Source organism: Podarcis cretensis, assembly GCF_951804945.1.
Source record: "Podarcis cretensis genome assembly, chromosome: 8".
NCBI classification, from domain to species: Eukaryota; Metazoa; Chordata; class Lepidosauria; order Squamata; family Lacertidae; genus Podarcis; species Podarcis cretensis.
In genome coordinates, this window is record NC_137177.1 from 3,582,871 (window position 1) to 3,609,565 (window position 26,695).

The 26,695-nt window shown below is 51.1% G+C and overlaps 1 protein-coding gene across 4 annotated transcripts in view; it reads right to left on the minus strand.

The window, feature by feature from the left end:
* The window catches only part of VASP (vasodilator stimulated phosphoprotein), a 43,070-nt gene extending 19,401 nt beyond the window's left edge, over positions 1-23,669 (minus strand). For 2 of the 4 annotated variants that reach the window (XM_079985543.1, XM_079985542.1), the window contains exons 1-4: positions 12,954-13,204; positions 12,213-12,272; positions 11,099-11,152; positions 10,704-10,778 (exon numbers count right to left, since the gene is read on the minus strand). In XM_079985543.1, the coding sequence (XP_079841669.1) occupies positions 10,704-10,778; positions 11,099-11,152; positions 12,213-12,272; positions 12,954-13,189 (425 nt within the window). In that variant the 5' untranslated portion in view covers positions 13,190-13,204. Of the gene's footprint in view, positions 1-10,703; positions 10,779-11,098; positions 11,153-12,212; positions 12,273-12,953; positions 13,205-23,495 lie in introns of those variants that run through there. The other 2 variants (XM_079985544.1, XM_079985545.1) reach the window with 2 other exon arrangements.
* Between the last annotated feature and the right edge of the window lie 3,026 nt (positions 23,670-26,695).

Consider the following 26,695-nt stretch of genomic DNA (forward strand, 5'->3'; position numbering starts at 1 on the left):
TAAAGACTATTTAGTTAAATGTGTCAACTTAAGTTAAATGGAAAAGCTTGCAAATACAGTGGTGCCTCGCAAGACGAAAAGAATCAGTTCCGCGATTCTCTTCGTCTAGCGGTTTTTTCGTCTTGCGAAGCAAGCCCATTGACGGCTTAGCAGATTAGCGCTATTAGCGGTTTAGCGGCTTTTAGCAGCTTATCTGCTTAGCGGATAAGCGGCTTAGAAAAAGGGAAAAAAAGGGGGAAACACCCGCAAGAACTCACAAGACATTTTCGTCTTGCGAAGCAAGCCCATAGGAAATTCGTTTTGCGAAGCACCTCCAAAACGGAAAAGTCTTTCGTCTAGCGAGTTTTCTGTCTTGTGAGGCATTCGTCTTGCGGGGCACCACTGTACTAGATAGGCTTAGGATTGAAATATGTAATGTGATGGATTAATATGTTTAATGCTAAATTGGAAAGAAAGAAAGATGTTACGTGATTAAGTTAATTTTATAGTAAGTAATTTTATTTACGGCCGTAGGCCCGTACAGGTAAAAACGACACATAAATAACAACAGCCACTAAAGCACCACTATAACAATAAAATACTATAGAATAGAATAATTTTATAAGAATACTGGTTTTGGAAAACCGTTAAAATGATATACACTGAAATTCAACCAGGGGGATATGAGGAAGTCACTTAACAATCTTAAAAATCTTAGACTTAGTAAGGTTAGGATTTGTGTTTGTTTGTTTATTTGTTTGTGTGCTTAAAAATGTTGTGGAAAATCAATAAAAAAATTTTGGGGAAAAATAGAAGGAAAACAAACATTTAAAACAATGTACAACAATAAGTTTAAAATTTATAAATGCGATAAGCATATAGACGCTTTAAACTTTAAGATAAGCTACTGCAGACAGATGACCCACGGTCACCCAGGGAACAGAGTTTGGGGATTTTCTTAACAAACTAGTTTGAGTCGAGCGATGGTGTGCGCCTACAGATCTGTACACAGAATCTGGTGACCGTCCGGGTCATCTTATGATCTTTGCCTAACAGGAAAAGTCTAATTTTTGGCTTTTCCAGGAGGTCAGCGAGCCTCACCAGAAGGGGATCAATGGTCTCACTCTGTGCCTCTTCATAAAAGGGACATCTAAGGAACAAGTGCTCTGGGCTTCCTATCTCTCCCAATGAAGAGGCACAAAGTCTCTGAGCATATGGGACTTTTTTTTAAAGGCTCCTTCCAGGATATGCTTGTTTAAACTCAAAGAACTCTGACAGCTTTGGGAGACAGGACACGTCCTTGCAGAAGCCATGCTGCCTCTGCTTGAGCAAGGCTTGTTCTTCTATAGCCTTGATTTTGTTGTTGTCGTTTAGTGGTGTCCGCCTCTTCGTGACCCCATGGACCAGAGCACGCCAGGCACTCCTGTCTTCCACTGCCTCCCGCAGTTTGGTCAAACTCATGCTGGTAGCTTCGAGAACACTGTCCGACCATCTTGTACTCTGTCGTCCCCTTCTCCTTGTGCCCTCCATCTTTCCCAACATCAGGGTCTTTTCCAGGGAGTCTGCTCTTCTCAGGAGGTGGCCAAAGTCTTGGAGCCTCAGCTTCAGGATCTGTCCTTCTAGTGAGCACTCAGGGCTGGTTTCCTTCAGAATGGAGAGGTTTGATCTTCTTGCAGTCCATGGGACTCTCAAGAGTCTCCTCCAGCACCAGAATTCAAAAGCATCCATTCTTCGGCGATCAGCCTTCTTTATGGTCCAGCTCTCACTTCCATACATGACTACTGGGAAAACCAGAGCTTGAACTATATGGACCTTTGTTGGCAAGGTGATGTCTCTGCTTTTTAAGATGCTGTCTAGGTTTGCCATCGCCTTTCTCCCAAGCAGCAGGCGTCTTTTAATTTTGTGGCTGCTGTCACCATCTGCAGTGATCATGGAGCCCAAGAAAGTCAAATCTCTCATTGCCTCCATAGACTTGATTGCTTTATCCTTAATGATACTTCCCACCAGTTGAACTTCGCGCAGCGGAATGGGTGCAGAAATATATTCTGGGGAAAACCCACATGCCGCTCAGGGGAATGGAGTCACCCTGCCCCCCCACCTCCTGTCACAAGCCTCAACAGCTCCTGACCTCTCTGTGGCAACCGCACAGCTATCGCTTAACCTGGGGTTTTCTGCAAGAGGAAGCTGAAAAAAGGCTTGTCGAAACCACCATGCGCAGAAATACTGGCCAAGCAGACGCTCCACACTAGGCTGCTGAACTCTCCTGATCTTTCAGAGACTCCGGGGGCCGGTGTGGGGCGGGGGGAATAGCATGTGCAAAAAGGAAGCCTCAATGGATAGAGAACTGGATCCGTATGACCTGAAACATTCCTATGTGCACACACACTCCACCTCTGCACAGGTTACAACGACTGGCTATGGAGAAGTCTCTCTCTCTCTCTCTGCCTCAGTTCCCCACTCTGTAAAACGGCCTACTGCTCAGAGGAAACACAGTGGCACATAAAAAATACTTTGCAGATTTAAAGTGTTGCAGAAAGGGTTAGCTGTCCTAAGGCACCGCTAAATCTACATTAAAAGATTTATCAGCTCCATCTGGTATGCAGGATTAGACCCTCCCTGCCCACAGTCTGTCTGGCCAGAGTGGTGCATGCTTTGGTTATCTCTCGCTTGGACTACTGCAATGCGCTCTACGTGGGGCTCCCTTTGAAGGTGACCCGGAAACTACAACTAATCCAGAATGCGGCAGCTAGACTGGGGACTGGGAGCGGCTGCTGAGAACATGTAACATCAGTCTTGAAAGACCTACACTGGGTCCCAGTACGTGTTGGTGTTGACCTTTAAAGCCCTAAACGGCCTCGGTCCAGTATACCTGAAGGAGTGTCTCCATCCCCATCGTTCTGCCCGGACACTGAGGTCCAGCTCCGAGGGCCTTCTGGCGGTTCCCTCACTGCGGGAAGCAAAGCTACAGGGAACCAGGCAGAGGGCCTTCTCGGTAGTGGCGCCCGCCCTGTGGAACGCCCTCCCACCAGATGTCAAAGAGAAAAACAACTACCAAACTTTTAGAAAACATCTGAAGGCAGCCCTGTTTAGGGAAGCTTTTAATGTTTAATAGGTCATTGTATTTTAGTGTTTTGTTGGAAGCTGCCCAGAGTGGCTGGAGAGACCCAGCCAGATGGGTGGGGTATAAATAATAAATTATTATTATTATTATTATTATTATTATTATTATTATTATTATTATTAAATGTATGAGGGCAAGCGGGAGGGCAGGCCACATGGGGACATGTTTAACATACAACTGGAGGGTTCTGCACAGCAGATGTAAAATACGAGCTTATCTGCAACCAGGAAGCCCAAATTCCAAGGCTGGGCTGAATTATGCAAATCAAAAAGAAGAAAGGTCTTTGCAATTTAATCCGTTTAAGTAGTCCAGGGCTGCCAGTCCACCATGGGGTGGGGGGGGGGTGAGGAGGAAAGAAAGGGGTTGTGCTTGGAAAACGGAGGGGCATCCTTGCGGAATGTTTCCATGCAGAATGCTGAGGACTAGAACCTTGGACAGGCAGGTGGGAAAGTGAAGTACCGTATAAGACTCTGTATAAGACTCACTTTTCCCCTCCTAAAATGTAAGGGGATATGTGTGTGCGTCTTATGGGGCGAATGCAGGCTGCGCAGCTATCCCAGAAGCCAGAACAGCAAGAGGCATTGCTGCTTTCACTGCGCAGCGATCCCTCTTGCTCTTCTGGCTTGTGAGATTCAGAATATTTTTTTTTCTTGTTTTCCTCCTCCAAAAACTAGGTACGTCTTTTGGTCTGGTGCGTCTTATAGAGCGAAAAATACGGTAACTCTATAGGAAGCCAGTGGCAAGTTCCGCACTGGACTCAAGGGGTCTGGGCATGCAGACCACCATGCGCCCCAGCCGATTTCCATGGCCGTCTCTTTTCCGCACCCAATCATACCCCCCCCCCATGCACACAAAGCTCTCAGGTGAGTTCTTCTCCGCCAGCTTCCTCTCTTAGCGCAAGGGTGCTCAGAGAATTGTGGCAACTGGCAGAACAAGAAAAGCAGCCAGGCTGGCAAGGACTCTGTGTGTGTGCGCGTGCGCGCGCATGTGTCTTTTACTGTCTGGGGTCTTCATAGGCAAGGAGGGAGGGTATAGAAGGAGCTGATAGAACGCAACGGGGGGGAGAGAGGTTGGCCAGTGTCTGGGACATAGAAACAGCCTGAAAACCACACCATTTGTGTGTGTGCGCACACACGCATGTGCCAAAAAGAGCCTTAGAACCGGATCAGGCCAATAATGGTCCAGTCTCCTCATCTCACAACACAGAAATCCACAAGCAGGAGCAACTCTCCTCCTCCTGCCGCAGCCTTGCTGCCACAGAGTGTGCATAGACAGCCCTCTCATCTAGCAAAAGAGGGGAGATTTCGCCCATTGGGTCTGGCCACCCCCAAGCAGCCTGGTCGAGCCCCCGCTCTTACTTACTCAGATTTAAGGTGCTGGTTTTGACCTTTGAAGCCCTTCACGGCCTAGGACCCTCGGAGCTACGGCATCACCTCTCCCGGTCTGCCCCACGGAGGACCTTAAGGTCCATAAATAGCAACACCCTAGAGGTCCTGGGCCCTAAGGAGGTCAGATTAGCCTCATGCAGAGCCAGGGCCTTTTCAGTGATGGCCCCAACCTGGTGGGACACTCTGTCTCATAAGACCAGGGCCCTGCAGGATCTGATTTCTTTCCGCAGGGCCTGTAAGACAGAGTTGTTCCGCCTGGCCTTTGGCTTGGAATCAACTTGATCCCCTCCCCCTCTTTCCTTTTTCCTTTCTCCTTCTGTGATGGAACTCCTATTTGGGGACTTCCCTGGCTTTTTTTCTGGCCCACGTAGGACCAGTCTGGATATTTGGCCTTGGTGAAGACTTGACGTTTTCATCCCCCCAAAGTTTTTGATTTGAGTTTCTACTAAAATGAGGCTGCATTTTAACGTTGTATTTTAATCAGTTGTTTTTATACCTGGTGGTAGCTGCCCTGAGCCCAGTCTTGGCTGGGGAGGGCGGGGTATAAATAAAATTATTATTATTATTAATTATTAATTATTATTATTATTATTTTATTATGCACACACTCTGTTTCCTAAGCTGCACACCTGCTTGTCTTCCTTGCCATGTTGGCATTGCAGCGCCACCTCCCCAGCCCTGCTTAGGTCTAAAGTACTTGTTGCAAAGTCTCCTCTTAGTTCGCCTTCCAAGAAAGGACCTCCTTCAGTTTCCTTGAGCCGATTTGTTCTGGTCTTCTCCAATTGCAGGCTGCCTGTTTTCTCCCTGCCTCTCGCCCGCTCCCCATTCCTGCTCCCGCAGAGTCGGGGCTGTGCCACAACTCGCCTGCAGCCCAGAGGCAGGAATCGTGGCCCAGGCCTGGCGCTGCCTGTTTGGATTAAGGGAGCGGCTGCCGTTTCCGCTTCACCCTTTGGTGCCTGGAGGGAAGCTGAGCTGCAGGGGAACCCAGTGTTTGTGTGTGCAAGGCCTTCTGTGTTTGGCAGTGCGGAGGGCAGGAACCTGAAAGGCCCATAATAATAATAATAATAATAATAATAATAATAATAATAATAATAATAATAATAATTGTTGCTGCGTTCCAAAGGAAGGATCCCAGGATCCCCGATTTCCCAAACTTAGTGTTCTGTTGGAAGCTGCCCAGAGTGGCTGGGGAAACCCAGGCAGATGGGTGGGGTATACATAATAAATTATTATTATTATTATTATTAATCACAGAGTTGGAAGGGAAAGTGACATGCAGCCGTCCTATACGGGGATCGAACCTGCAACCTTGTTAGGAGACACCCGAGTTCAAATCCTCCCTTGGGGGCAGCCACTGCCTCTCAGCCTAAGCCCTACCTCGCAAGGTTGTTGTGAAGGTGAGACAGGGAGTAGCGGGAGAGTTTTGCACCCCCTGGAGCTCCTGGGAGAAAAAGGGGGGATAAATCAGCAATAAATGAGGAACAGGCAGGCAACATCCTTCTGGTTTCAAGCAGAGAGCGACAGGGGGGTGGAGAGGGGCCCGATCCACCTCACCCCTCCCAGGTTGTGTTGTGCAACAACTTCAGCCCATCATGCGTCTCCATCACGTCCGGCTCTCGCAAGTCACAGGTCCCTTCACAATCTCACCACGGCCGCAGTGACGCAAGGTACACTTCCGAGACTAACTCGCTTTTAAGAGAGAAGGCAAAGATCCAAACCGCCCAGAGGAGGGTTGCGCAAGGCCGGAGAAGACCCGAGGTGTGGCTCTGCAACTGCTGCCAGCCAGAGCTGGCACCCACAAGGAAGAAACTGCGTCCCTGCAATGCCACCCGCAGGCGCCACGGAGCAGGTGGATGGGTGCGTCGTTCGAGATGGGCATATATCTAGGTGCAGAGGAAGCTGGAGGAGACTTGGTCAGCCTAGGTCAGTGCTGCATGCACTGGCTGGCAGGGGCTTCCCAAGGTTCAGACAGTGGGCATTACCAGGAAATGCCAGGGGTTTCCTGCCTGCAAGTCCTCAGCCTCCGTCTAAGTAAGGTGCCAGTCCTCATGGAGTTTAGCAAAGGGCTGTTTTAAACAGGACGCTACCGACTCAGACCTAGCTCAGCCTACACTGGCTGGCAGCTCCAGGAGACGCATTCAGGGACTGAATCTGGGACCTTCTGCACGCCAAGCAAGGGCTCTGCCAGCCCTTGGAAGGTGGCAGTGCACCGTCAAAAATTCCAGGCGGGTCTGAAGTCGAGGCAGTGCGGTGTAGTGGTTAGAGTGCATCAGACTAGGACCTCGGAGAGACCGGGGTCCGAATCCTCACTCAGGCATGCTGCTTGCGGGTTCAGTCACTGCAACCCTCAGCCTAACCTACCTCGCAGGGTTGGTGCAGGGATTAAATGAGGAGGGGCAGGAGAACCAGGTACCCCACCCTGAGCCCCTTGCAGAAAAGGGTGCAATATAAATGCCAAAAATATAAATAAAATCCAGTTCACAGACACACACACACACACACACACACACACACATTTTTGCAACGGCCAATGTTTCTCAGAAACGGCTTGGGAAACCGTGGCACAGCAATACCCAGAATCCTTTGAGACGCATCTAGTCGGATGTTGCTGTTGAAACCGCTGTGACATTTTCTCTCTATCCCGTCCTCTCTCTCCCCAGCCGTCGCATTTTTCCCTTTGCAAAACCGTTTGTTTGCATTCTGGGGTCAGGCTGCAGGCCCCAGACCAAAGGTCTCTGTCTTTCTCTCTCTCCAGCTCACAAATGGAGGAACATTGGCTGCGAGAGGAAGGTTTTGTGAAATGTGGAACTTGCTCGGCCAAGTATCCCAAGACACAAAAATTACAGCATAAATAAACCACCTTCCCTTTCATAACCTCATGAGGGGGGCGGGGGGGGGGGCGGCGAGAGAAAGAGGAAAACCTGCAAACACGACTCCTTGGTCCTGCAACGTACAAGTCAACTCAAGTAGTTCCCTTGCTTCCTTCTGCCTCAGTTTCCCCTCTACGTAAGAGACACATTAGCCTCTTCTTACAGACCCCTCCAGGCCAAACAGGGGTGGGTGCAGGGTTTTATCAAGATAATCCCAGCATTTCATAAGGTAAGTGTGATGCCCAGTGGGGGGGGGGGGGAGGCTGCAACCAGGCCTTCTGCACTCCAATACAGCTGCCCAGCAGGGTCTGGGCGTATAAGATTTAGGATGCTGCCTGATACCAAGTTCAGGCCAGCGTTGTCTACTCTGACCGGCAGCTCTCCAGGGTTACAGGTGAAGGACACTCCCAACCCTATACCTTGGAGATCCTGCCAAATGGAAACTGGGGCCTTCTGCATGCCAACCAGGTGTTCTACCCAGAGAAATGGCCTAGGAACTGCAAATGCCATGCCAGCGGGGGCCAAGTGAGAGTGGTGCAACCTGGGCACAAACCCCCATGCCAAGGCCGCCCCCCAAGCAGCTATAACCTCTGGTGGATCCAGCGGCGTAGCGTGGGTTGTCAGCACCCGGGGCAAGGCAAGTAATTTGCGCCCCCTAACCCGGGGCAAGGCAAGTAATTTGCGCCCCTAACCCCTAACCTGCCGCCGCTGCCAGCTTCTTCTTGCTGCTGCCTGGGCTGGGGTATTTACGGTAAGGCAGCCACGGCGGCGGCAGCGGGTCCGTGTCAGGTGATCTGAGGCGAGTTGCCGCTGGCGCTGCCGCCCAAATGACGCCGCTTGCCCGGAGGAGGAGGGCAGAGAGGTGAGGAAAATGCAACATGGCCCAGCAGCTGCAGCAGCGGCGGCGGGGCTGTGAGGAGGGGCTGCCTGGCGCGCCCTCCGCGGTCCTGACGCACGGGGACCGCGGCGAGCGCTGAGAACGCTGCCTGCCGGATGCCTTCAGCCCGGATGCGCGCACAGCTCGTCGGTTCCGCGAGACATGGGGCTCTGCTACAGCCTGCGCCCGAGCCTCTTCGGCGACTCCGGAGGCGGCGAGCGCGCCCCCCCAGATGTTGCGCCCGGTGCGGCCGGGCCCCCCTGCACCCCCACGCTACGCCACTGGGTGAATCCTGTCCCAAGGTGAAAGACTTCTGGGGAAAGATTTATAATGAATTGAAAAAAAAATGTTGAAATATACATTTACAAAGAAACCAGAGGCCTTTCTTCTTGGAATAACAGGTTTGGAATTGCCCAAGAAAGATGTTAAATTATTTTTGTATGCCACAACTGCTGCTCGTATTTTGTTAGCTAAAAAGTGGAAAACCCAAGAATTACCAACAATAGAAGAATGGCAGATAAAGATGATGGATTTTTCGGAGCTAGCCGACCTAACCGGAAGAGTCCGCGACCAGGAGGAGGAGGAGTATCAGGAAGAATGGAAGAAATTTAATGATTGTTTAGTTAAATTTGTTAAGTTAAATTAACTGGAAATAGCTTGCAGACACTTAATGGGCTTAGGATTTTATTTATGTTAAGTGATGAAGTAATAATTAATTCCAGAAGGTGAAGATTTAAGGATGTTAAAGTTTAAGTTAAATTTCATAAAAATTGGGATTTGGAAAACCGTTATGTAATGAAATTCAACCAAGGGGAAGCGAAGAAGTCACTTAACAAAGTTAATAAATTTATTGTAATAACAAAGTTATTGCAATAACAAAGTTATTGTAATTTTCAATAAGGCTATGATCTATGTTTGCTTTGTTTGTTTGTCTTGTGTGTTTGTTTGTTTTTTATAATATTGTGAAAATCAATAAAATTTCGGGGGGGGGGGGGAATATAACCTCTGGTGGCTCAGCTCAACGCCAGCTGTCCGAACCAAAACATGCCAGAGGTAGGCAGCGAGGCTTTTGAATCCCAGTTGCTGGAAACCTCAAGAGCCCTGGCCCCTAGGAGAACCCTAACCCTGTCCTGATCCAGCAGCCCAGCTCTTCTAATGGAGCCTCCAGCTCCAGGGGCAGTCTATCTGCGTTCCTAGGTTCTATGGGGTATTTGGCCTCTGCGAGAAAAGGAGGCTGGGCTAGACTGCTCCTTTTAGGTTCAGAGGGCAAACAAGACCTACCCGCTCTATTTCAGGAAAACAGAGCGAGGTTAAGTGAGGGGGGGGGCAGTGCGGGAAACAGGCTGCCCCCCCTTTACTCTGGCAGTGACTGAAAGAATAAGAATTGGCACCTGGAACGGCCAACCGGAAAAGAGGCGGAAGGAGGGAGGGCGGGAGAGCAAAAAGCAGCCTTTGCCCATATAAGGTAGACTTGAAGGACAGGCCGGATAATGTGGGAATGCAAGGCGGTTGGAGGAGGCGGGGAGGGGCCCAGAGACACCCTGCGCCGCCGTTCCCCCCCCCCATCAGCAACTCTGCCTAAGCAAAGACAAGCACCCCCAGCCCAGCTCAAAACACCCTGACATCATCCATTGCCTCCATTCTCTCCCCAAAGCAACCAACTTCCCCATAAAGGTATTCACAAAGGAGGTTTTTTTTTTTGATAGAGACACACTCCCCAAATTCCAGACTTATGAGCTGGAAGCATTGCAAACTGATGGGGTGGGGGGTGGCTGAGTTAAATTTGGGGTGGGGTGGGTGGGTCAGAACAGAGCAACAGACAAGCAGGTACGGTTCGACTCAGGATGGCTTTCCATGTTACTTTCTCCAACTTTGTATTAAAAAAAAAAAGTGGTGGGTTTTTTCGGGAGGGAGGTGGGAATTGGCAGAGCTGCACAGCCTTTGTTTTCTGCAGAGGGACAAGAGCGGCTCGGGGTTGGGGGGGCCTGGAAAAAGACATTTCCACGTATAATGGGCGTGCGTGTGCATTTTGGACGGCGTTCAAAGTCGTTTGGAATTAGCCGTGTAAACATTCCCCCCCCCTCCCTGAATGCACAAGAAACTGTCAGCTCAGTCCCAGTTGGAGAGGGCAGCCCTAGATGGGAGAAGAAGTGACCCCCCAAAAAACACACACAATGATATTCCCTCCATCAGTGCACTCCTGTCATTGATATATATGGGATTTTCCCCTTTCAGAAATCTTAATGTGTTGCACACAAGACTTTGCCCCTTGTGTGCCACCCCAGGAATTTTTTTCCTGCTGCCCCACCCCATTTAGGCAGAGGGTGGCAAAGTGGGGAGCAGGTGGCGCTCAACCCTTCCAATGGGGAGAGGGGGGTTCCCTTATCCTGAAATTCAAAGCCCATTCCTAGAGCTCAGAAGAGTATCTGTAGTGTCGCAGCCCCCCCCCCAAAAAAATTCAGTCGCACCTGGGTTTCTCTGCCTGTTTCACTTCGACTTTCTTAGTGGGTTCCGGGGCGGGAGACTTCTTCCCCAGCGTGATCCTGCCAAAGGGAAGCACATTCCTGGTCTCTGGGGGGGGGTTAGAAGCCAGGGGAGACCCCCAGGATGGGGGGGGTTGAGGGTGGTCCTCAGCCCCCTCCCAACCAGGCCTTTTGGGACGATGCATAAGGTGGCCACAGAAGGATGTTGCTTCCAGGCCTGCAACTGCAGGGCCAGGAGAAAAATTAAATAGCTTTGCCCCCCCACCCTCCAAAAATGCATCTTGCAAAGGGCAGGCATGGGGGGCAAACCAGCCCACCACTCTGCGCCCTGCCGTTGCTAACTCCCTGCCCCCCACCCTGACCCCAATACTCATCCGTACTTGAGTTGTGTCGAATGGTGTTGGTCTTTGGCCTTGGGGGGGTCGGGAGCCTTGCTGGAAACGGAGAAAGTCAAAGGTCACAGAATCGTGGCGTGGGGAGGGAACCCCTGGGGTCATCCATCCCACCCCCTGGTGGAAAACCCTCCATTGGTGGGGAAATTGCCACCTTCTGAGGCCAAGGAAGCCAGAAAGCCCCCAGACTCCAGGAATCAGTCTGGAAAGGGGGGGGGGTGTTTAAGAGTCAGAAACCAGAGGCCTTTCTACTTGGAATAATAGGAATGGAATTGCCCCAAAAAAGACTATTTTTGTATGCCACCACAGTGGCAAGACTGCCGTTAGCTAAAAATTGGAAATCCCAAGAAATTCCAGTGATGGAAGAATGGCAGGTGAAGATGTTGGACTTTTTGGAGCTGGCCGACCTGACTGGAAGAATCCGCGACCAGAAAGAAGACTGGAAGAAATTTAAGGACTATTTAGCTAAATATTGTAATATAAATAATTAGCAATCACTTGAAAAGTACCAAACAGGCCGAGGATTAAAATAAGATTCAACTGTAAGTAAGTTGGATTTAGAATATTAAGGAAAGAGGAGAAGATAGTTAATTGTTGGAAATAATTTTAGTTGAAGAATGATACTGGAGAGCTGTTATATGGAGATACAATGAAATTCAGAAGGGAAGGATTCGAGGAAGTCACTTAACAATGTAAGATAACTTGGGTTTTTCAAGTGATAGGTGTTTAAATTAAATTTTTCTTGCTTTTTTTTTTTTTAGTAATGTAATGTGTCTTGTGTGTTTTCTTTTCTTCTATGTTATATTTGTTATAATTGTGAAAAACTTAATAAAGAATTTTTTTGGGGGGGAAATAAAATAAAACCATTCAAGGGGGGGGGGCAATTTTCAGGTTCCAGCCAGGGGCAGGTCCAAAACTTCCAAGATATTCTTTTTTTTTGGGGGGGGGGAGATTGCTTCCATCCCTAGAATACACAAGAATCTCGGGTACCACTCTCAAAGACCTCTGTAGGTTTTGTGAGATAAGGGTGGGCACCCCAGGATAAGGAAGTTTTTTTTGGGGGGGGCTACATGTCCCCCACGCAGGCCCAATCCATCCACACCTGAGTGTTGTGCCATGCTTCTCCACTTTGGGCTTAGAAGGCGGGTCAGGAGCCGGAGATCTGTCAGAGAGCAAAAAAACCACACCACAGGTCGCCTATGGCGAACGGAGGGGGAAGCAAGGCGACCAGCGGTGGTCGTCCCCCCCCCCCGAAAGTGCTGGGAGCACCCAAAAGGCACACCTTGGGGCTAAGGGGGTAGGATGCAACTGGATCTTGTCTGTGCTCGCCCCTGGAGAGCATCAGTAAGGAGGTGAAGTGGGTGGGGGTGTTCCAGAGGCTTGTCCCCCCCCCAAAAAAAACCTCCTCTTCCTCCCCTGGGCAGCCTTGTATCTGAGACGGCTGAGTCACTTCCTGAAAGGCGCGCAGCTTTTCCGGCCTTTTCCAGCTCAGGACAATTTGGGAAAAGGGGGGGGGGGAGGGCCAGCAAGACTTAGGACTCTTTGTGGGGGGGGGGGCAAGAAACACCCCCCCAAAAAAGAACTTACAGAATATCAGGGCTGATCTTGGATGAGAAGGCGGAGGTGAGAGAAAAGGGACAGCTGGTCACAGCGGGGGGGGGCGGCAAGAGGGGGGGAGAGAAGGGGCTGCAATCCATGTTGGAGTTTCATGTTTAGCGGGGGGGGGGGCATTTCCAAAGGGCAGAATATGACCCACGCTTGCGACTCCAGCCCCCTCCCCTACACCCGGGAGGCCAGCAGAACAGAGGGCCCAATCCGGAGGGGGGGTGGGTAGCGAAGCAACCTTCCAAAGCGGCCCATGGTGTCCGACGTGGTGCCCCCGCCACGCCCGGCCCGGGTGCAGGTCTCTCTGTCTCTCCCACCAGCCCGGAAGACGTGCCAATCGGAACTCAGTGCTGCGTCACAATGCAGCGGCACCCGGAACCTGCGACCCCCAAGAAGATTCCAGCGCTGGGGGGCCCAGAGACTCGGGGTGAGGCCAGGCGGTTGAGGCAGCTCAGGATCAGGCCATTGACCCATCTAGCCAAGCCTCCTGTTCTCACAGTGGCCAAATACCCCACAGAATATAGATAGACTGCCGCTGGAGCTGGAGGTTCCATAAGAACCCGAGGAGATGCCCATGGGAAAGCATGCAATCCGGGCACGGGGAGTAGCCATTGAATATGCCCAGTCCGAGGTTGGTGGCCACCCACCCCAGCCTCCAGTGGCAGCGAGTTCCACAGGTTAACTCTTTGCAACGGCAGCAGAAGTCCTTTCTTTGCCCTGTGGCAGGGCAACACCCTGAGCCTTAGTCTGCAGAACAAGGCGTCCTGGGGCTCGCTGTTCTGGCCGGTTCATCCCTAGTGTTTGGGGCTGGCAGCATTTAGTCATCTGAGGAATGAGGAAAATGGGGCTTAGCAACCCGGTGCATGAAGCAAAATGAAGTCACACTTTTAAACGCCGAATCTTAACCTCCCGTGTCCCCTATGAACGGCGCAGCGGCATCAGGAAAGAACGCCCCAGGATCCTGCTTCCGACAGAGGACAGCCAAGGTGCTTCTGGAAGCTCCCAAGCAGAGCACACACACAAACACACTTCTGCTACTTTTGTCCTCCGTCCCCAGTACATCATATTTAGAGGTAGACACTCTCTGAACATGGAGGCTCCATTATCATTCAATTCAGGTTCTTTGTTCCTGGCTGATGGACCAAACCACCCCCATGAATTTAATCTCTCTCTCTCTCACACACACACACACCAGAAACATTTTTACTTGGCATTGTAGGAGAGGATATTAACAGACAAGACTAGAAATTGTTTTTAGATGCAACAGCAGCAGCAAGAATATTATTGGCACAAAAATGGAAGCAAGAAGAACTGCCGACGAAAGAAGAATGGCAAATGAAATTAATGGACTATGCAGAATTAGATAAATTAACAGGAAGGATTCGAAACCTGCGGGATCAGAGATTCTTAGAGGACTGGAGTAAATATTTGATCTATTTGAAAAGCAATTGTGACAAACAGATTATGCTAGCAAGGAGTTCTGTAAGGAGGACTTTGTGAAATATTGCAAGGAAGGCTTTGAAAAGGATTATTAGTTAAGGGCAATTAAAAGTAATAGAGAAATTAAGAAATGCAGAAAAAGTGATAAAGAACGGAAAATATTCAGAGGTTGTTGATGGAAGTCTAAAAAATTGTATAAGATAAGAAGTTATGTTAAATGATTGCTGGAATTTATATGTTAAAAAATTATTTCACCAAAAGTTGATTTCGGAAGCTGCCTCTTCCCTTCCCACCCAAAACAATGGAGCTTCTTTCTCCTGGAGATGAAATGGAACCTTTTCTCAGAGGAGTTCAAAGTATTACCATTGCACTCATTTCAGTGGTTAAGGCTAAGCAGCCTTTAAAAAGAGGAAGGTGGCAGAAGGGATCCCAAAGGGCATCTAGTCTAACCCCTGGGCAATGCACGGTCCCCCATCCCATTTGAAACCCAACCGGACCCTGCTTAGCTTTGCAAATGTGCTAGCCGTTTTCTTGCTGCGCCACCAGGAGGAGGAACAGGTGAGGAGTCGTCAGCTGCGGGTTGGGCTGGATGACCTTCGGGGGGCCCCTCCCAATTCTACAATTGCGTGACTTTGCCTTTTGAAAGGCTTGGTTTTAATTGGCATCCTGCTGGGTATATGTGTGAGCCCACCTGGTGCTCTCACCCCCCCCCCCAAAAAAAAAAAGTTCTGTGCCAGCCAGGGCTGAGGGGACTTGCAGTCCAACAAGATCTGAAGGCACCAAGATTGCCTTCAAGGCATGGGCCACAACTCCCTGGGAGCCCAAGGGTTAACATCCACTGGGCCTGCTCTTCCTCTTCCCAGTCAGTCCATGTACACAGTGGAAAAGGGAAATGGGACAGGCTGCTTCCTGATCTTTAGGTAATCAGCCAGGACTCATTAAATCGCCTGCAACATCTCAGACCCACAGCCAGTACTAAGCAACTCAGTCAAGTAACTGTAAAGCTCAGGGGTCTCTCTGGACTCCTGCCTGGGTTGCCCATTTTACAGATTGGGAAAGTTAAGGCAGAAAGGGGGAAAGGCTGGATCTCAAACAAGACATGGCAGACAGGCACACACATGTGAACACATAGTCAGAGAAAGCGGTGTTTTTGTTCCTTGTCTAAGTGAAAATATGAAAATGGATGCGGGTGGCGCTGTGACCACAGAGCCTAGGACTTGCCGATCAGAAGGTCGGCACTTCGAATCCCTGCGACGGGGTGAGCTCCCGTTGCTTGGTCCCTGCTCCTGCCAACCTAGCAGTTCGAAAGCACATCAAAGTGCAAGTAGATAAATAGGTACCACTCCGACAGGAAGGTAAACGGTGTTTCTGTGAGCTGCTCTGGTTCGCCAGAAGCGGCTTAGTCCTGCTGGCCACACGACCCAGAAGCTGTACGCCGGCTCCCTCGGCCAGTAAAGCGAGATGAGCGCTGTAACCCCAGAGTCGTCCGTGACTGGACTTAACGGTCCTTTACCTTTCTTAATTGAAAAATGCTGCTGCCTTTTGGGTCAGAAACTTTGCAAGGTTGATAGCCTGGTATAGTGGTTGAGCGTCCAACTAGGACCTGGGACCGAGGTTCAAATCCCATCCCCCACTTATCATAGAATTGGAAGGGACTCTGAGGGCTACTAGACTACTGCCATGCGCTCTACGTGGGGCTACCTTTGCAGGTGACCCGGAAACTACAACTAATCCAGAATGCAGCAGCTAGACTGGTGACTGGGAGCGGCCGCCGAGACCACATAACACCGGTCTTGAAAGATCTACATTGGCTCCCAGAACGTTTCGGGGCACAAGTGTTGGTGCTGACCTTGAAAGCCCTAAACGGCCTCAGTCCAGTATACCTGAAGGAGCGTCTCCACCCCCATCGTTCTGCCCGGACACTGAGGTCCAGCGCCGAGGGCCTTCTGGGGGTTCCCTTGCTGTGAGAAGCCAAGTTACAGGGAACCAGGCAGAGGGCCTTCTCGGTGGTGGCACCCGCCCTGTGGAACGCCCTCCCACTAGATGTCAAAGAGACAAAAAACTACCAGACTTTTAGAAGACATCTGAAGGCAGCCCTGTTTAGGGAAGCTTTTAATGTTTAATAGGTTTTGTATTTTAATATTCTGTTGGAAGCCGCCAACAGTGGCTAGGGAAGCCCAGCCAGATGGGTGGGGTATAAATAATAACAAATTATTATTATTATTATTATTATTATTATTATTATTATGTACTACCCAACTTCCTGTCGGCTTGGTCTACCTCACAGGGTTGCTGTGGGGGATTAAATGAGGCAGGGTTTAGGAAAAGCATCTGCCCAAGTCCTTCACATTAGACTTCAACGATTCAGTACCTGCAAGGGGGTTGGACTAGATGACCTTGGGGGGTCCCAGTTCTACAGTTCCATGTTTCTACGCATCTTCGTTCCCCAAAGTGGCTGGGGGAGGGTTTTCGGGGGGAGCATGCAAAATAACCCCCCCCTTCACTCCCAGACAGCTGGAAGCCTCTCAGCTGTTGAAAGATACCAGAACGAGACCCCAAGTAGCAGACATTTGGGTGGCGGGGGGGGGGGGGAGAGAGAAAATAAAATCACCAGTTGCTGCAGCTGCTGAAACTTCTCAGGCCTCCCCCACAGCTCTAACCACTAGGCACTGCATGAAGACGCAAATAAAACCCTGACCGGCCGCTGAAATCCGCTTCTCCTACCCACAGCTTTCAGTGGTGACGTGGTCTCCAGACGTGGAAGCGAGAAAAGCTGTGGGTTTTCAAGGGGTTGGGAAGGTGGGGGGTTGCTTCTGCACAGCTGCAAACGCAGCAACGTCCCCCACTGCCATGACCCAGACCCTACAGAAAACTCAAGGGGTGGCTGAGAGCTCTGGGAGTCAGGATTCCTAGAGGGCTCTTTTGCACCTTGCAAAATGCAAAATAAAGGCTTTGCAAATGAGAGGGACAAAAGGGCCTTTTGTGGTTTTGTTAGAAGAGGGGAGAGGTGGATTCGATGAGGTCCTGGAACTGCAGAGCTGAAAGGAACCCAAGGATCCTCTAGTCCACCCCACCCCCCAAATGCAAGGTCATCGGTGCCAGGAAACTCTAATTGCTGGTGTGCTGTGAACAACCTCGATATTCCTGTCTGCTGAGAAAGGAATAAAAACCTCCCTCCCCTGTGCTAACCACAAGGATGGAGGTCGAGAGCCACTGATGGGAGCTGGGTTCGAATCCCCGCTCAGCTGGTTGTGTGACTTTGGCTCAGTCACAGACTCTCAGCCCAGCCTACTCTGCAGGGTCATTGTGAGGACTGAGGAGGACACCACCTCAGAAGAAAGAAGCAGGGGAGGGGAGAATATATAAATGTAATCATCAAAGATTTCTCAGTATATACCCGAGAGTCAACGAACTCAGATCTGAAACTGTTCCACATCACACAACTTCTCTGTGAAATCAAGTTCCTGCCCAGAAGTTTGCAAGACCATCAGTTCAACCCCAGCAGTGAAGGGGAACGAAGTCTCAGGTCAACTACTCTTAACACAGACCTCCCCGTTGGGCTGTTTGGGACTACAATTCCCATCAGTCCTAGCATATCAGCCAGGGATGATAGAAGTTGTAGTCCAGAACATCTGGAGACGGTTGCTGCACGGTCAGGGAAACAACAATGCTGTCCAGGGTTGTAAAGACTGCGGAGAGAAGAATTGGGTGCACTCTTCCCACCTTGGATCAAATCTATGCTTCCAGGTGCCATAAGAAAGCTGCAGAGATAGCGCAGGATAGTGCGCACCCCAGAAATGATCTCTTTCAGCTTCTGCCTTCTGGAAGAAGGTCCAGGGTTATAAAGACTAGGACTAGCCGCCTGAGAAACCATTTCTACCCAAATGTGATTTTGGTTTTAAACGCAGTGTAAGGAAACTCTGCCCACCTAGCAGTTTGAAGCACTCTTAAGTGCAAGTAGATAAATAGGTACCACTTTATAGCGGGAAGGTAAACGGCGTGTCCGTGTGCTGCGCTGGTGCTGGCTCGCCAGCTGCAGCTTCGTCACGCTGGCCACGTGACCCGGAAGTGTCTTCGGACAGTGCCGGCTCACGGCCTCTAGAGCAAGATGAGCACGCAACCCTAGAGTCGGACACGACTGGCCCGTACGGGCAGGGGTACCTTTACCTTTACCTTTAAGGAAACTCTATGGAAGTATATTGTATTTAAAAATGGGGTATCAGAGTTTTTAGGGGGCTATCCAAGCTGGGATAGCAGGCTTGTTGGTTTTTGAATGTCTTGTGTAGATTTTTCAATTTTGTTGTTCTGTATGGGACAATGACAATGAAGATTATTGTATCGTATCGGAATTCTGTGTTTAAAATGTATTATTGAAAGACAGAGTTATTTAGCCTAAAGAAGGCAGACATGGGGTGGCAGAGAATGAAGTTTTAGAGCCATCAGAATTAATGAACGTGGCTGAGTTAGGTCCATCAATTTCGAAAGGTCTATTCTGAGTAAAGCTTAGAGCTGGAAGGGATCCCCCAAAGGCCATCTAGTGCAACCTGGTGCAATCATGAAGGAATCGCAGCTATAAAAAATCGAAGGGAAGTCCCACCTCGATAACCTTTCAGAGCTGTTTGAGCGTGTCGTCAAGAGCGGAGACAGGAACAACCCAGCGGCAGACATGGCAAGCTTGGAGTTCCCCCAAAAAGAGCTTTTGACAAAGTCCTACACAGCAAAGGCTCTCGAGGGAACTTAATCATGGAATAAGGAGACAATTCTCTAGTGACTCAAAGTCGTCTCACCCTGAAAGGAGTCAACCAAGGAAATGAATGGGCGGCCGTTTCAGAACATGCAGCGCACGACTGACCTCAAATGCTGCAAGACGCAGATTTAAAAAGGGATTGGACCCATGTTTGCGGCCCACTCTGAGCCAGAGCAGCGAAGTGGAGCCTCCATCAACAGCAGCAACCTACATGGAAACACCGGCTGCCAGGATGTTCAAATTTCCCTTAGGGGCTACTAAAGATAACTGAATGACCGCCACTGGAAACATGTCCAGAGGCCAGACTAGGTCATTCACTCTTGATATAACCAGACCCACAGGTCAGAGGTCACACTCCCCATTTTTTTTAAGAAAAGGCAGCATATAAGAGGATCTGGCTGATACTTTTGGGGTTCCTCCGGCGCTACTGACGAGGGAATCTGCACCCCACTGTCGACATAATACAGCATTTTATGGCTTAAGTGAGGGCAGCAGGTCTCTGGCCTCAGGGCACTTACAGTCTTAAAATGAATTTAGCCTCCTCTGTGCCCTTTGAGACACCCAGAGCTCCCCATTTAAATGAGCACTCAGTGTAACCTACCCAAATGAATGGACCTAGCTTAGCCACGTCCATCCATTTATTATATATATGGGACGTGGGTGGCACTGTGGGTTAAACCACAGAGCCTAGGACTTGCCGATCAGAAGGTTGGCGGTTCAAATCCCCGCGACGGGGTGAGCTCCCGTTGCTCGGTCCCTGCTCCTGCCAACCTAGCAGTTCGAAAGCACGTCAAAATGCAAGTAGGTAAGTAGGTACCGCTCCAGTGGGAAGGTAAACAGCGTTTCCGTGCGCTGCGCTGGTTCGCCAGAAGCGGCTTAGTCATGCTGGCCACATGTCCCGGAAGCTGTACACTGGCTCCCTCGACCAAAAAAGCGAGGTGAATGCCGCAACCCCAGAGTCGGTCACGACTGGACCTAATGGTCAGGGGTCCCTTTACCTTTACCTTACACCGGGGAAAACTTAGCTAACAACCACCACAACTCTCTTCCTTCCCATCCCAGGGCAACCTCAATGCCAGAGGAAACCCTGTCTCCAGATAGCACAAAACACCAGACAGGACTTTTCTCCAAAACCCTCCAAGGATTTCCTATTACACCAGCCATTTCCAAAATTCTGGGGGTCACGCACCACCCCCTTGGTCCCATAAACTCATCCCCAGCATTTTATAAAAAGCATTATTCAGAATAGCGGTTCGCACGGCCAACTATGGAAGAGACTAATAGAACTGAAAGCAGTGAACGGCACATTTATTCAGAACCCAAATAAAACTATTTAGTTTGATTCATCTGAACAATGTTCTCGGGCTTGCTCCGGGGACACCAGCTTTTCAAAGTCTGATAGTCATTTGCACCTCCAGCGACACCCTCCCCAACAAGGAATCCTGCCCACCCCCACTTTGGGACACCCCCCCCCAAGTACTACACGCTCCCTTTCTCTGCATTTCCTCCTACTGAGACCAAGAACCCGGTGAGCCCTTCAAGGCTGACTAATTCGGTGGTGATGCTGATGATGGCCGCCCAGGCAGTGATAAACCTTGTCAGCCTTTAAGGCGTCACTGCACTCTGTGTCTCTTGCAGCGAAGATGACAAACTGACCTCTTCCGGGTTGCTTAACCTGCAAAACACACCCTGCCTCCCCCCCCCCCAACTTTCCCTTCTTGTATTGTAAGGCTGCAGGCAGGGGACGACTGCCCTTTTAAAAATAAAAAATAAAAAATTGCAATACAGCAACTAGAGATCGGCTCATAGATAAGGCATATCATGGATTTTAAACTCAGGGCCCTGCGCTTGATCTGAATCTACTTCCCCTACATTTCACTTCCTTTTGCTTTCAGGGGATCGGGGCCACAGACACAGCTTTCCGCTGGACTAAGGAGGCGAGGGGAGAATGCCATTTATACCCCAGCTTTTTCAAGGAGCTCAAGACACGGTCCACCAACCTCCTCATTTCACCCCCACAACAACCCTGTGAGGTAGGTCAGGCTAGGAGGCAGTGAATGGACCCCCCCCAAGGTGACACTCAGTGGCCGAGTGGGGGTTCGAACCCTGATCTGACACGCCAACGCCAGTGTTTCCCCAAACTGGAGTTTTCCACTGTTTTGGGACTACAACTCCTATCATCCCACTAGCTAGTTAAGGATGATGGGAGTTAAAGTCTACTGCTCTAACCACTACACCACGCTGCCTCTTCCCTTGGTTTGGGATGGCTGGTACTTTCCAACTCTGCAGTTCTAGAATTCTATAATCTGGTGACTCGGGGATGGGAGCCGGTGAGAAATCTCTGAAAACTGCCGACTCAGGATGAACCCCCGCAGGCCTACTGACCGTCAGCGCCTCCTCCTCCTCGTCAGCCTAATTTCTGAAGGAGGGGGGCTGCTTGTCTCTCTCCCCTCCTGACCTCAGAACCCTCCCCGTTAGGCTCAGAAATTATCACACTACATCAACGAAGCAGGGGAAAACACTCTGCACATGCTCAAAAGCACAACCTCGCAAGTCCCAGGACACAGAAAATGAGGCGGGAGGGCTTAAGACCTACCTGAGACTTAAGACTTAAGATTTGGGGGCAGCTTGAGCCTGGACAAGCTTAAATAGCCTGCCTTGAAATAGGTTTACAATTCCAAACCTGCATTCACCGAAAGAGACTTGGAGGTAGGTGGGGGTCTTTGGTGTGTCCCCCCCTCAACTTGAGGAAAGGAGCGAAGGGGGCACAATGGGGTCAGGAGCAGGGCCAGGATCGCAAGGGGATGAGAGGTGGAGCTTTGGGATGCCCCTTACTCCCTTGCAATACCTGAGAAGGGGGCGCAATGGTACCAGTCCAGTCATCTTCAGACAAGGATCCATTCAAGAGGAGTGACCACTTATTGGATGTCCAGCATTGGCCAGAACCTCTGGGACCCACCGGACCAGCACCCCAAATTCGGAAAGGGTCTTGGGCTCCGGGAAAGATCACTTTCCCTGTCCCATCAGAGGGGCGGAGCCACCCCCTCTCAGGAATGCCCTCCTGGGAGAAAACAACTTCCTGTGCCCTTAAAGGGTGGGGGTGATTTGTTCCTTAGGTGTGGGGTTGCAAGGAACTAAGGAGCATACCCGGCTCACAGAAACCAACCTTTGAGGTCCCCCCCCACTCACAACGGATCAGAGGTGTCGCCCCCCCTTCGACTTGACCTCTTGCAGCCCCCACCCTAAATCCTGACCTTCAGTCCTCTATTGCAGAACTAGGAAATGCCCCCCTCCGCCCCCCAAAAACTTAAAACTCCCAGCCCAAAGCGAAATGCATGCACAACCCCCTGGGAAAGAATTTGCATTCCTCACAACCCCCCCCCCCGCCCCACTTATGGAGGACACGAGGCAGCTGTGGGGCAAATCTATCCATATCTCTTCCTGCTCCCCCCTTGCCCGGGGCGTGGCTCGTTTCCCTCCCCCCGGAGAAACTCGCCAACAAACTCCGCTGCCGTCCTGGAAGTCTCCCCCCCCCCTTATCTCAAGCGGGGGGGGGCGAGCAATGAAGTCACACGGAAGGGCGTGGCTTCAGACATCAACTTGGGGTGCCCCCATTCAACCCCTCTTCGCTCCCATTCAAAGATGGGCTGCGTGTGTCCACAGTCATTCCGACCACAGGAATTTTTTTGGGGGGGGGTACTGTATCCTCTCTTGTCTCTTCCAAAGTGGGGGGCGGGGGGAGTGCAAATCTCTCTTCCTACATTGGGGAACATTTCCCCACTTCCGGAAAACACGCTCAATTGGGCTTCAAAGAGAGAGCAAAAACGACCCCCCCATTTTAAAAAAAGCTTCTAACAGTTTCTATGTTTTTTTTGGGGGGGGTGTTAATCTTTGCCACGTGCACCTCTCTCCCAAGCGGTTACAAAAGGAACCAGGAAAACCGCGTCATGTGGGAAGGGGGTCCCCCAAAACAGCAAACCCCAATGTTCTAGGTTCCCCCAAAACAGCAACCCCCAGCGTTCTAGGTTCCCCAAAACAGCAACCCAAATTTTCTAGGTTCCCCCAAACAGCAACCCCCAATCTTTCAGGTCCCCCAAAACAGCAAATCCCAATGTTCTAGGTTCCCCCAAAACAGCAACCCCCAATCTTCCAGGTTCCCCCAAACAGCAACCCCCAATGTTCTAGGTTCCCCCAAAACAGCAACCCCCAATCTTCCAGGTTCCCCCAAAACAGCAACCCCCAATGTTCTAGGTTCCCCCAAAACAGCAACCCCCAATGTTCTAGGTTCCCCCAAACAGCAACCCCCAATGTTCTAGGTCCCCCCCCCCCAAGAATCTGCGCTGGTTGCAGCCCCGACTGGAGGGCGGGGACGCGGGTGCCGCCGCGCTCCTTTCTTCGTTGCAGCCTCGGCGTGCCGCCTCCCGTTTCCCCGCTTGCTCCTTCCTCGGGGCGGAGGCCCACGGGGAACCCAGACGGCGCCTCCCCCCCCCCCCCGAAATCCCGGCTCCCGCAGCCCAGACAACAAAGGCGCCCTTCTCCCTCCCTCCCTCCGCCGCCGCCGCCGCGCCCGGGCAGCAGGTAGAACTAACCGACCTCATGTCTGCGGGCTCCGTGCGCGGCGCCGCCGCTCCTCCGACTGCCGCTTCCGCTGGGCTGCCGCTCGCCCAGACCTGGCTGGGTGGGGACGGGGGTGGGGCCGCGAGGAGGCCGGGCGGGCGGGCCGGAGACCCGGAGAGGAGGCCGCCGCCGCCGCCGCCGGAGCTCCAGGCTCAGGCAGCAGCACCGGGAGCCACCGGCGCCGCCGCCGCCGCCGCAGCGTCCGCTCCGGTCCCCATCCGCCGCTCCCCGCTTTCCTTCCTCCGGCCCGCGGCTACCTCGGCCCGGCCCGCCGCCCCCCCCGGGGGGTCATGGTCCCGATCCTGCCTCGCCAGAGAAGGAGGGGAGGCGGAGAAAGAGGGAGGGGAGGCGGTGAAAGAGAGAGGGGCGCGGGCACGCGCGCGCGCGCGCTCCCGCACCAGCCTCGCCTCCCTCTTTGATGTGGTTACAACGTTGCCTCCCCCGCCCCCCTCACTTCCTCTTTTTCTTCCCTCTCACTTTTTTCCCCCTTTTGCTACATTTCATTCCGAAATTCCACTCCGCCTCCTCCCCCGCGCCGCGTTTCCACAATGCACCGCTCCGGCCCCGTCTTAAAAGGGGCGCGGCGGAGGGGGCGCCTTAAAAGGGCGATCGGAGGCGGGGGCGGGGGGGCGGGTGCGGGGGTAAGACGGGAGTGCGCCCCCGATGGGGACTTAAAAAAAAAATATCATTTTTTTTATTGGTTTTCACATTATAAACAAACAAACACATAAGACAAACAAACATAAATCAGAGCCTTATTGAAAATTACACTTGTTAACATTGTTAAGTGACTTCCTCGCTTCCCCTTGGTTGAATTTCATTGCATGGCCTTTCTCCTTGGAATAACAGGTGTGGAATTGCCCAAGAAAGATGTTTAATGATACTCATCCACCGTCTGGTCACGGACTCTTCCAGTCAGGTCGGCTAGCTCCGAAAAATCCATCATCTTTATCTGCCATTCTTCTATCATTGGTAGTTCTTGGGTTTTCCACTTTTTAGCTAATAAAATTGAGCACAGTTGTGGCATACAAAAATAATTTAACATCTTTCAGCTGGAAGGGGTCCCCCAAAGGCCATCCAGTCCAACCTCCTTCAATAATGCAGGAATTGCAGCTAAAAGAATCCCCATCTGATGGCATTCGCAGCTGGAGAAGCCTTGGCCATCCGAACCTGGGTTTAAAAACCTCCCACACATACATTGTATTGTTCTAATACATACAACAGCCTTGTCGGGTAGGACAGTATAATTTGTCTCCCATGTTGAAGATAGGGGAGGCTGAGATGTGTGTCTGTGTGTATAATAAAGGTGTACTAATTTAATAGACCTCTACCCAGTTTGCAAAGTATAATGACCAATTACAAGGCAGTCAATCAATCAGTTTATTACTGTCATAGGCAGCTTTATTATCAAGTGAGTAGGTCAGTTACACCCATACATATAGCCGCTATGACTACACACTAAGCTTTTGTGTTATGCTTTTAAACTAGGGAATAACAATAACAATAACAATTTATTATTTATACCCCGCCCATCTGGCTGGGCTTCCCCAGCCACTCTGGGCGGCTTAGAACAAAATATTAAAATACAGTAATGCATCAAACATTAAAAGCTTCCCTAAACAGGGCTGCCTTCAGATGTCTTCTAAAAGTCTGGTTCTTCTCTTTGACATCTGGTGGGAGGGTGTTCCACAGGGCGGGTTCCACCACCAAGAAGGCCCTCTGCCTGGTTCCCTGCAACCTTCCTTCTTGCAGGGAGGGAACTGCCAGAAGACCCTCGGAGATGGACCTCAGTGTCCGGGCAGAACGATGGGGGTGGAAACGCTCCTTCAGGTATACTGGGCCTTTGAGACCGTTTAGGACTTTCAAGATCAACACCAAGACTTTGAATTGTGCTCGGAAACGTACTGGGAGTCAATGTAGGTCTTTCAGGACCGGTGTTATTGGGTCTTGGCGGCCGCTCCCAGTGACCAGTCTAGCTGCCACATTCTGGATTAGTTGTAGTTTCCAGGTCACCTTCAAAGGTAGCCCCACATAGAGCGCATTGCAGTAGTCCAAGCGGGAGATAACCAGAGCATGCACCACTCTGGTGAGACAGTCTGTGGGCAGGGAGGGTCTCATCCTGCGTACCAGGTGTATTGTTGCTGTTGTTTAATAGATTTGTCTACTGCCCTTCATGCAAAGAACACAGGGCAGTTCACAACATGCAGGATCTGGAGCCCAAGGATGAATGTGTGTGCTGCATCAACATTGCCCAACCTGGTGCCCCTGAGATGTTTGAAGAGTTTGGATTTGATATCCCGCTTTATCACTACCCGAAGGAGTCTCAAAGCGGCTAACATTCTCATTTCCCTTCCTCCCCCACAACAAACACTCTGTGTGGTGAGTGGGGCTGAGAGACTTCGGAGAAGTGTGACTGGCCCAAGGTCACCCAGCAGCTGCATGTGGAGGAGCGGAGACGCGAACCCGGTTCCCCAGATTACGAGTCTATCGCTCTTAACCACCACACCACACTGGCTCCCACAACCAGTTGTGGTTTTGGACCACAACTCCCATCAGCCTCAGCCAGCCCCAGGCAGAACTGATAAGCCAAAGCTACATTCTGGAGGGACAGAAGCCATTTTGAGGGGGACAGAGAGTGGCAGGTTGCGCTCTTCTTGGTGGGTTTTTTGCCTTAGATCTGTCACCATCATCGGAGGCACAGGGATCCTCAGTGGCTCACAAGAGTGCTTCCTTCCACCTTTGGCTGTTCCTTGGCAGTGATGGCCTGGCCATGATGGTGCAGGCCTTGGCAACGTCTTGGCTGGACTACTGCAATTTATTCTACGTGGGGCTACCCTTGAAGGCGATGAAGGTCCTGTGTGAGTGTCTGGAGGCGGTTGGAGGATGGATGGCGGCTAACAGATTGAGGTTGAATCCTGACAATACAAAAGTACTGTTTTGGGAGACAGGGGGTAGGCAGGTGTGGAGGACTCCCTGGTCCTGAATGGGGCAATTATGCTCCTGAAGGATCAGGTGCGCAGCCTGGGAGTCATTTTGGACTCACGGCTGTCCATGGAGGCGCAGGTCAATTCTGTGTCCAGGGCAGCTGTCTACCAGCTCTGTCGTGCCAGACTGTCGTGCCAGAGTGGTGCATGCTCTGGTTATCTCCTGCTTGGACTACTGCCATGCACTCTACA